Below are 10,768 nucleotides of genomic sequence, written 5' to 3'. Positions count from 1 at the left end.
AAGTGGTAGTGGCAGGAACTACCACTTCTGATCTCTCCATGATCAGAAAGGAGATTTCTGGAAATGAGAGTGGAATGGCTACAGAGACAAGCATTCCTCAGCCTGCTTCTGTGGGTATGCTGCGGGGCCTATCTCTTGGCAAGCTGAACCTGGGATGTCTCCCAAGGATGGAAGCCATCCTTGCTAAAAATGTCTTTCTTGGATACTAAAGTTGAACCAGAATGAACTTTGACTTCTCTTTTGAGTACCCAAATGAGATAACGGCTCTTAACATGAAAAGACCAAGTTCTGCATTTGGGAACAGTAACTACCAAGTGGCTAGTTCCCAGCGGAACTTTACTTCTTCTCCAGAAAGATATGCGGATTGTCCTTAGAGAAGTCAGAAGTGGCTAGCTACTGACTAGATTAAATAATATATAAAACAAAAAGACTGGGAAGGGAAATGCTGACTAGGAAGGGGAAGAGAAACACACACTGAGTGATTATATCTTTTTTTTTTGTATATAAAGGATTAAAAAATTCCAATTTAATAAATTTTGGAAAAGCAAATGTAAAATGACTTGGGCTTATAAAACCAGAATTTACAATTATCTGTGAATAGTCAAAGACAAATCATAGAACCGTTTTGATTACAGATTAAAGTAATTCTAATGGTTACAGAATCACTTTCCCACTCCCCGGTGAGATTACAGTTGTTACCTTGTAAGCATCCCCACTGCTACTCACACTCCTTGGTCTCCTTCTCCTAAGCCAATGTTTTTACACCCAAGTCACATCACACACACCAGGCACATCTTTCTTTTAACAAAGCTTAGCAAGGTGATATCTCCTTTTGGCTTAGATCAACAACCTTCCTTTATAAATAACCCCCCTTCCCCCAGTGACTAAATTCACCCAAATCATCATCCTCCACAGGCTGTCTCCCCTTGGTCCCAGTTCCAGTAGGACGGGTCCTTCCCTAAAAAGAACGCTGGATCAGTGAGGCCACACCAGTCACATGCTAGGTCCTCTCTAAGCCAGTGCCGCTGGTCTCCTAATTGTCTAGCACCTTTGTGCTCAAGAAAGTTGTAGTGTTCTCTCTCTCCCTCATTTCTTCCCAGTATTCTCCTGCCTTTTCATGACATCCACGCCAACAAGGTATCTGTCATCCTAGGTCTTCCCGTCTTGTACAGGCCTTCATTAATAACCAAGTGAGTGTGATCACCACTGCAATGCTGAAAAGCTCCTGGTCTTTTCCTCTCTCAATCTTTATCTACCTTAATGAAACAGAGCCAGTGACTCCTCTCTCCATACTCTCTGCCTCCTAACAGACATACTCAATAAGAATCTGTTACTTCGAGATGCCTCCTCCTCTGCAAGATCCAGTCAGAACACCACAGTCTCTGTGGACAGCACGCCTGAGGGAAGATGCCAGTTCCACCAATTCTGACCATTTTGGGTTGAACTAAATGAAGGCAGTACCATACTCTGCTCTTTCCTATACGTCTTCATTAACACACCTATAGCATTCACTTTAGTAGTCTGAGCACAAATCTCTTGAGAGCTGTCTTTCCCCTTCTTTCAATATGCCTAGATGCCACCACACGCGGTCAGGAAGAGCCTGCTGGCTTTCTGAGTGCCTCATAGGAACTAGCACCTAACTTGTTAAAGTGTTACCCACAACTAGTTATATTTTATGGCCTCCCTACAGTATGGTATTGCGCCATCGCTCAATTTGCAACCAGTGAAATTTATCAGGGGTCTATCTATGTTCTCTCAAATCTGATCTTAAGTGCTAACCTCTCATTAGCATTAAAAACGCTCCACTTTTAGTACGTCTACATTAAATGATCAATGAAGAAGTGCTACTGAGAAAACATGGAAGATTTCTTTAAGAAAGGAACCATGCTTTCCTTTCCAGCACAGCCAGTGGGCTGAAGGCCTATTTCCATTCTCGTCTCCATTCTTTCAGCATAAATCCACTACTCACTGGCAACACAACCTGATTTAGCAGGCACTCATTATTAAGACCAGAACACCTATGGCATGTAAATGGGGTGAGATGGCAGAAAATACAGATCCATAGATCCTTTCTGATGGAGAAAAGAAAGAAAAGTCTGAGACAATGAGCTCACACATGTCAGCGCACACACACAAGAACAAGTCAAACATCTCAACGAGGATTTACTTTAACAGAATCTGCACAGGTACACTATGCTCAAGTCTTACTAGAAAGGAGTCACTTGGATTTGTTTCCCTTTCTTAACACAGCACAGCCAGTGGCCAGCTAAACATCAGACCCATTGTTGAATAGAAGGGAGCAGCATCAGACACAAAACTTCAGGCCCTGGTTTTATGTGCCTTTAATACTATTTTTCCTTTCCTCTGTGTTCACTAAACAGGATTTAAAAATTTTTATAAAGCTACTTTTCATAGCTTTTTGCTTTCCCTTTGTATTTATCATGTTTTTAATTTCTTCTCTGAGGAGGAATTCTCCGAATCTGTGTCTTCCAATTCGATTCGGTGCCTTTTGAGGCCACTATGGCCATGAACAGCCCTGCTGCTGTCTGTGTCTGGGGGGTCAGTGGGGTCCTCTCTCGTTCCAGCACTGGGGGTCTCACAGGCCATTTCAGACCCACAACAATCTTTGTGTAGGAGCATCGCCGTCAAGGACAAGTTATCATGATCAGTGTCCGAACGTCCTGGGGACGAGCAGGCCACCGCCTCCAGCTCCCCAAAGCTCTGCCCGTTGCTGTGGGGATGAGGGGGCCGGGGGTGTAAGCGCCCATTGTTGTGGTTGGCACAGATGGTTTCGAGGCTCCTCTCCTCACTGTCATCAGACTGGGTCCTCAGACAGTTGCCAGACCCGCTGCTGAGAGCGGAGCCAGATGCCTTGGGGACAGGAGGGGAGGGTGGCTCCTCAGCCCGGCTGCTCAGGGCCTTGCTCAGGGCCTTTCCATTGAGCTTCTTGGTCTCAAAAGAGTGTTCTACAGAGCCACCAGTGTTACTCGTGTCCTGAGAGGTGTCCTCTGGTGCCTCAGCCCAAGGGTGACCGCTGGGCTCATGGCCTGGGCCATTGCTGGGATTTATGGCAGAAGTCCCTTCTTTAAAAGCGTCCTTGCTGTGGCCTGCGGGGGGCAGGTCCTGGCTCCTCTGGGCCATGGTCGTGTTTAGACAGGCTTCCTTACTCGAAGAAGGGGCTGGGTTGTCTTTGTGGCTGGTTCCTGCTCTCCCTTCATCTGCCTCCCCAGACACAAGCGAGCTCTCTCCCTCTTTGTTATTTGAGTAGGAGATATAGGAGTAGCGGAGCCACTTGTAAGCTTTATAGATCTTGCGCTCAACTGACTCTATGTCGGAAGTTGGCGATGCTCGGCTTGGCTGAATCTCCAGAGTGGACGTGTTCCGCTCAGGAGAGGAGGGGGGGGAAGAAGAGAGGTCATCTACTTTGATCTGGGGGTAATCATAGTTGTCTTCTCCAATGCAGGTGTCAGTGGGCTTGGTCGGGGCACCAGGCCTCTCCTCTCGAGGCATCTTCTGCCGGCGCCGCATGGCGTTCCGCTGCCGGGTGGACGCTCGCCGTTCATTCAGCTCCTCCTCATCCTCGGAGCTGCTGGGGCTGCCGGAGCTGCTGGACTCGTCTTCAGGGCTGGGAGACCGTGGCCGGGGGAAGAGATCTGTGTCCAGTTCAACCTCACAGGCGTTCTCTTCTGAATCGGACTCGTTGGAAAGAGCCAGGAGGCGTTTGTCCTGGTAGCGCCGCAGGGCAGACAGGCGCTGCTGGCGAGTGGTGGCATCCTCGCATGTGGGCAGTGGCGGAGTTGAAGCCACCACATTTGTGGCAGTGACCCGCAGGGGCCCCAGGTGGAAGGCGCTGTCAGCAGACTCATCCACTGTGGGCGGAGGGGAGCGGGGCAGCGAGGCCGAGGACTCGGAGTCGGTGTAGCCCGAACGCTCACTGACCCCTGCGTGCAGCTGGAGGATGGTGCTTTCGCTGAGGTCGCTGTCTGAGTCGGAGCTCCAGCCCTCGATCTCGCGACGCACCAGGGAGTCAAAGAAGGCCATCATCCGGGGGTCTTCCTGCACAGACTGGTTGGCGTAGTCGTGGGACAGGCCACTCCCACTGTTCAGGACAAGGCTGATGTACTCTTCGTGGGTATAGAGACAGCGAGAATCATCCTCAATCCGACCATCCAGATCTCCGGTACATCCTGGCTGCTTGTATGGGCTCCAGATCTGCACAGAAGGCGAAAACAAAACCAATGAGGGCTGATTAGAATGTATTCTAAAGCTGTCGAACATAAAGAACACTAAGGCAGAGCTTCCCCAGACCCTCCCCGTCACTGAGCCAGGACTTGCTAACCAACTTTAAAAATATAATCCAGACTGGATTATGTGGGCCACATATGAAAATGGAAGCTTCCAGATTCAAATGTGGGACAAAGCACGGTCTAGGGCACAGCATTAGCCTAGTTTCAGGAGACCCAAGTCCTGTCTCTAGGCCCAGGATAAACACACACCCTGTCTGCCACTACCCCTCTTCCCTTTAGCTTCCTCTATTAGTAGCTTGGAAACTACAATAACCCCCTTCATAATCTCAGAGCACAGAGGATGACTTGAAGATTGGCCAATGTGTTCAAAACTCTCAGAAGACTGGAGAGGTACCACTTTTCCAAAGTGAAAAGAGACCCAGCAGTCAGTCCTCTGCGACAGTTAATATTTCAGCCTATAACTCTACTTCTCCCCAACTGCAACATTTCTATTTTAAACTAATGGGAATTGCTTACTGGAGCTTGATAAGAATAGCCAGCTGCCTACACTGCAGTTCCCTCTTGGACGTGCAGGCATCAGTTACCCAGGAATCTGGGTTCTCTTAACCAGGGAGCTGCTGGCTTGCTCCCCAACTCTTCTGTTAGCTGCAGGAATAGGTAGGACACACCTTCCAAGACCACAGACCCATCCCTTAATACCCTTCCACTCCATGGTCAGAGACATGGGCGCATAGCCAAAAGATGGCAGAACTAGAATTCAAACTAAGGTCTGTCTGAATGCAAAAGCCCAACTTTACAAGTTGAATAAGTTATGCAAAAACGATATCCAAGGTAATTAAGCTGTCACTGCAAATGAGAACGATGAGCTTCACCTGACTGCCAGACTGGTCCAGAGCAGCACAGAGAAGCTCAGTTACATCAGCTGGTAGTCATGGCAACTCAGATGAAATTCCAGATGATTTTCTTGCCTTGACAGGCTGGTGTCTATATTTAGATAGCACCCAACCCAGAAAACAGTGGCTCCTCATCCCCTATCAAGACAATGGCTTTGTTTCGGCAAAGCTGTCCAAGGACAAATTCGCCTTCTTGTAAGCCCTGTTCCTGAGGCCCTTTCCTTCCGTGATTTACTTTGATCTCCTGGGAGACAGTGTTTCTTTGGAGGATCCCCAGTTCAAGAGGGGCTGAAGAAATCTTCTAGGCTAAGTGTCTTCACCAGTTCCCAACTCAGATTCATTCCTCCTTCAACTTTGTTCCCTGCCCACAACTCCTCAGGTGTTCTCCCATCTCCAGCTTCATAATCTTACCCAGGGGAGTTTTAAGGCAGTGGTTCTCAAACTTTGGCATGCACGTGAATTACCTGAAGAATAATTAAAATGCTGACTCCTGGGACTTGCCTGGTGGCGCAGTAGTTAAGAATCTGCCTGCCAATGCAGGGGACATGGGTTTGATCCCTGGTCTGGGAAGATCCCACCATGGAGCAACTAAGCCCGTGTGCCACAAGTACTGAGCCTGTGCTCTAGAGCCTGCGATCCACAACTACTGAAGCCCGCGCGCCTAGAGCCCGTGCTCCACAACAAAGAGAAGCCACCGCAACGAGAAGCCCGAGCACTACAACGAACAGTAGCACTTGCTCGCCGCAACTAGAGGAAGCCTGCACGCAGCAATGAAGACCCAATGCAGCCAAAAATAAATAAATAAATAAATAAATCAAGGTGTTTTATCCTAAAAAAAAAAAAAGCTGACTCCTGAGCCCCACCCTTAGAGATTCTGATTCAGTAAGTCATGGGTAGGTTACCAGGGGTCTGCACTTTTAATTAGCACTCAAGGGGTAAGTGGGGGGACCAACTTTTAAGAAACACTGGAATATAGTTAGCATACAATAAGTAGCAGAAAATAAAGGCTTAGCCTGAAGCAATTCTCAAATTCTTTGTGAGACTCAATTTTCGGGAAACATTTAGACCTGGCCTTCAGCAACGGCCCAAGCTGTAAATGACTATCTCTGCAAACAGGTGTCTCTGGGAATAAAAGTTTGGTGGCTTAGAAAAAAACTGAGGAGGGGGGGTACTTCCCTGGTGGTCCAGTGGCTAAAACTCCATGCTCCCAATGCAGGGGGCCCAGGTTTGATCCCTGGTCAGGGACCTAGATCCCACATGCTGCAACTAAGAGTTCACATGCCGCAACTAAAGATCCCGCATGTGGGAACAAAGATCCCGCCTGCTGCAACTAAGACTCAGCACAGCCAAATAATTAATTAATTAAAAAAGAGAGAGACTGAGGGGTCCAACAGGCAAAGCCTTTAGGGTGTTTTGGGGTCTTAGTCTATATTCTGGGCTAAAGTTCTCACTCCCCCAGTTTAAAAATGGAAAATGTTACTAACCATGCTGCATAATATGAAATCTATATGTACTTCCCAGAAACTCAGAATTTAACAGAATCACAAAATGTTAATGGTGAGATTCTTGCTGGCCCAACTATCCAACAAGCCTAGATTTTAATCTACTACCCAGCCTCCTATATCTTCACTTCAGGAATGAAAATCAAAATACTGAAAGTTGGCATTTATATGCGCTCTGGAATGTATTAAGCTGAGGTAGACTTTCATTCCTGAAGCTTGGAGTAATGGAACAAAATGCTGGATCAGGAGGCAAGAGTCTTGAATGTGGGTTCCCACACAGCTCTAGTTCGCTGGTGACCGTGGGTGAAGCTCAGCTTCCTTATCTAAACAGTGAAATTAGATGGGTCTCATGCAATCCTAAGATTCAGAGCAAAACAAAACCCCTATCCCAGACGGCCAAGTCTTCAGTCCTCAAGGGACTTGCCGCACAGAGCTGTGGGAACTAGTAGAACAGGTAGGAACCCGAGCCTCAACACTTCACATGGCCCAGAGCAAATGACTTCATCCTCGAAACCTCTTTCTCAACTGTAGAAATGAGAATGATAAAATGATATAACGTATACCAAAGCACCAATAACTGTGGTGCTTCCTCCTTCGTTTGGCAACTGAATACCTCAACTAGAAGGTCTGAGACTCATCCTCAAAGAGACTTTTGAACAGCAGAAGCATTGACCATCCCGATTATGTTAGTCCTTCCTCATCCCTAAAATATCAATTTCAAACATTTGTGAAATTGTTTGTTATTTTTCTTACACTGAAAGTCAACAACTCAAAAGTGAAGCAATGAAAACACAACTTCCTGTTGCATGTTAAGTGTGGCTAGATGTTTCTCTTCGTGGGGGGGCAAAGTTCATGAGAAAAGTAGGAGGGATGAGCAGCTTTCTCTTCAAGCCCAGTGAAAAGTTTAGCACAAGAGGCTGCTGAGGAAAAGGGTGCAGTTCAATTCTTATTCAAAGCATCATCGAAATGGAAAGCAATTTAAGTAACAAGTGTTCTGATCTACACAGGTGACCATGACATGCTTGATGTAGCATCTCTAAGCCCTCTTCTCTCTTTGTGCTATCACACTAAATTTAGACATTTGCCCACCTACCAAGAAAAACTACACAGATAGAGACTTAAGCTGTTATTCAGGGATGCTCCACACTCTCTAATCCGGATTCCAAGACTTCCTGGGCCCACCTCTGGCCTACCATCCCTGCCTTACATCTCAGCCCTCCCTTTCTGTGCTCTTTACTTTGGCCAAATGATCATTTTCTAAACTGGTCCTACGCTTTGCTGCTTCTGAGCATTTATTCATGAACACACTGCCTGGAATGCAGTGGGTGATCAATAAATATTTATTGATTCAGTGAAATAATTAAATGTCCATTCTCTCTGCTTAGAATGGTCCTCCCATCTTACTCCTTTCTTTTCTTTTGCAGGCTTTTTCCTTCAAAATCTAGTTCAAGTATTACCGACACTGAGATTACCCCAGATGGGGAAAAAAATTTCCCGCTCCCCACACAGCACTGTTTCTATCTCTTATGTACTTATTGCATTTTTCATTACCTTTATTTCTTGTCTCTCCTACTGGGTCACCAATTCCCATGGGGACCTGCATTACCTTTCTTTCTTTGTGTTCCTCACAGGGCCTGGCACAAATTGCAGACAGTAGGTATGGTTCACAAATACAGGGCGAGTAAATGAATATTGGTCTTTGAGGAAAAAAATGCCAGCATTTGCTCCATCTTGCTATCTCTTATGTTTAACTACAAAATGAACCCCCTTTTTTCTGCTAAGTGTGGGCAATTCAAGGGGATAGAAGACCTGTTATGGGTGAGAAGAGGCTGGCCCTGACAATAGGGACTCTTCTCCTCCAGGCCAGAAAGGCATCAGTAAAGGACAAGTCAGGGGGAAGGTGGAGTGAGTAGAGAGAGAGGTGGAGAGAGAAAAGCAGGCTGGACTAGAATATGGTGGAATGATGGTCTTTGAGCCATTGATCCTCTCAGAAACAGCAAACAAGAAAGTGACTTTTATTAAAATAGTCAGAAATTGTCAAGCACAGGTAACTTACAAGGCACTCTTAGGTGTCAAGTCACTGTTAGCGCCCTCACTTGACAGATGGGAGACAGACTCGAAGGGCTGCCCAAGGGTACTAACTGACTTAAGGTTTTAATTGGCTAAACATGCCTACTGGTGAGGCAATGTTCAGACCTCACTGGAACCTGAAAGCAGTGAGCTCCATAGTTTAGTCTGAATATTTTCACAGAGGAAATATTTTCTTCTCCTTCTTCTCTGAGCACTTGGCTAGTTTCCAACCTATGACCTTTCGGGTAAGGACTCCGGTTGACTAAACAATAATCGGGGAGACTTAGCACAGAAGCATCCCAGAGTGTACAGCCAAGCAGGAATCTCTGTTCTAAAGGAGATGCTCAAGCAGAGCTCCCTGAGAGAATGATGTCAATGGGCCTAGAGAGGACATGCTACTGTGCCAACCCATGAGTCACAGGCTAAAGGAGAAGGGAAAACAATGCAAGGGACAGGGGCAATTCAATGACTGCCCAAGTGAAGGACTACTGAGATGATCAAACCCAGCAGGGGCATCAGGCTGCCTGCTGTCTTCCCGCTAGCATGGTAAATGTGGCAGTATACCAGGAAGAACAAAGAACAGGGCTCTATGCTAGCCTTACCACTAATTAGCTGTATAATTAACCCCAGACAGTAAATTTACAATTTAAACCTCATCATCTACAAAAGGAAAAGTCAGTAAAAATGATCTAGAAGTCCTGTTCTAGCCCTGTTTATTTATGCGTAAATAAATGTATGCAATCTTGAGAGTCAGCCCTGATCCACAGGACCAATAAAACCTGAATAAAGGAAGTTGGAATAAGGACAAATAAAAATATTGACCCATACTCCAACATTACATTTTTGATAGCTTCCTCTGCCTCAGATACAAGTTGTATAGTTTTCTGGGTTTTTTTAAAGAATGAAAGAAAATGAAAACTACCAATTTGTTACAAATCAATTTTTACTTTTCCCCTGAAACTTCCCTCAGGTTTTCAATGTCATTTTGGGGGGAAAAAAAAGAGGAGTTTTATGTTTTGCTGGGGAGGGGGGGAGATCATCTATCCTTATTTAATAGTCAAGTTATCACAGGGTCCTCAAGAATTCGTCCTTTGCCCTGAACCCTCATTTTCTCAGATGTGGAAAAGGGTTACTAGCGACTGGAATGTGAGTGATGGGCAGCGGGCCATCCTTCCGTGGACACAGGCCAGGCTGGGTCTCTCAGTTGCAAGCTCTAAAAATATTCCTTGGCAGAGTTAAGTTCATTCAGTCAATGTGCAGTTGATGCAAGTGTTTAGCCTCAATCACAACCACATGCAGTGGTTGATATGCATGTGGTTGTAATATTTTGATATGTCCTGAGACAAGTTAGCTATGGTTCCAGTAGTCACTTAGTTATGAGGACAGCAATTAAGGAAAAGTGCACACAGAGTAACTTTGGGGATGATAGCTTCTTTACCACCAGATGGGGTTTGGAAAGCAGAATTCATCAGACTCCAGATCAGAGACCATGGAAAGGTAGTGGCATACAGGTAGTATCTAGTTTCAAAACCTAGTGATTATTTTTAAAAATGGCCCTGAAAGGAGGGTTTTAAAACCACCCTCTTTAACATCAATTTTTCCGTATTTTATAATATGTCAAAATAATTGAGAATTCTGATAGACCTTCGGTATGTTTAGCTATGAGGTCCTACATACATTTAGTTTTTTCCATTTACGAATTGCAATCATTTCTCTAAAAGGACAAGAGGGTAAGGTGCCTCACCTTGATGATCTTTTCTACACCAGAAGAGCAGATCATGTAGGTGTGGGGGTTAAATCGGACCTGGTTCACAATAGACCGATGCCCTTTCAGCACCATGAAGGCTCCGTTGACCACCCTACCAATGCCACCTGGGAAGACAGAAGGAAACAAAAATCAAATGACGAAACAGATGGAAGTAAACAGGTTCCAGTAATGGCAAACAAACAGCTCTGAACCAGAGCCGAGATATTTTATTAACTATACCACCAGGAGAATGCTTAATCTTACAGATAAAGTTGCTATGGAAAGAAGGAAGATGAAATATCTCTCGGC

The 10,768-nt window shown here is 45.8% G+C and overlaps 1 protein-coding gene across 2 annotated transcripts in view; it reads right to left on the bottom strand.

Annotated features, from left to right (window-relative positions):
* Positions 1-342: 342 nt before the first annotated feature.
* The window catches only part of DCAF5 (DDB1 and CUL4 associated factor 5), a 98,807-nt gene continuing 88,381 nt past the window's right edge, over positions 343-10,768 (bottom strand). For both annotated transcript variants that reach the window (XM_082832620.1, XM_082832621.1), the window contains exons 8-9: positions 10,457-10,584; positions 343-4,212 (exon numbers count right to left, since the gene is read on the bottom strand). In XM_082832620.1, coding sequence (XP_082688746.1) covers positions 2,440-4,212; positions 10,457-10,584 — 1,901 coding nt within the window. In that variant the 3' untranslated portion in view covers positions 343-2,439. The remainder of the gene's footprint in view (positions 4,213-10,456; positions 10,585-10,768) is intronic.

This window comes from Leucopleurus acutus, assembly GCF_964270905.1.
Source record: "Leucopleurus acutus genome assembly, chromosome: 1".
NCBI lineage: Eukaryota > Metazoa > Chordata > Mammalia > Artiodactyla > Delphinidae > Leucopleurus > Leucopleurus acutus.
Note: the sequence above shows the minus strand (reverse complement) of the source record. Positions and strands in the feature narration are given on the sequence as shown.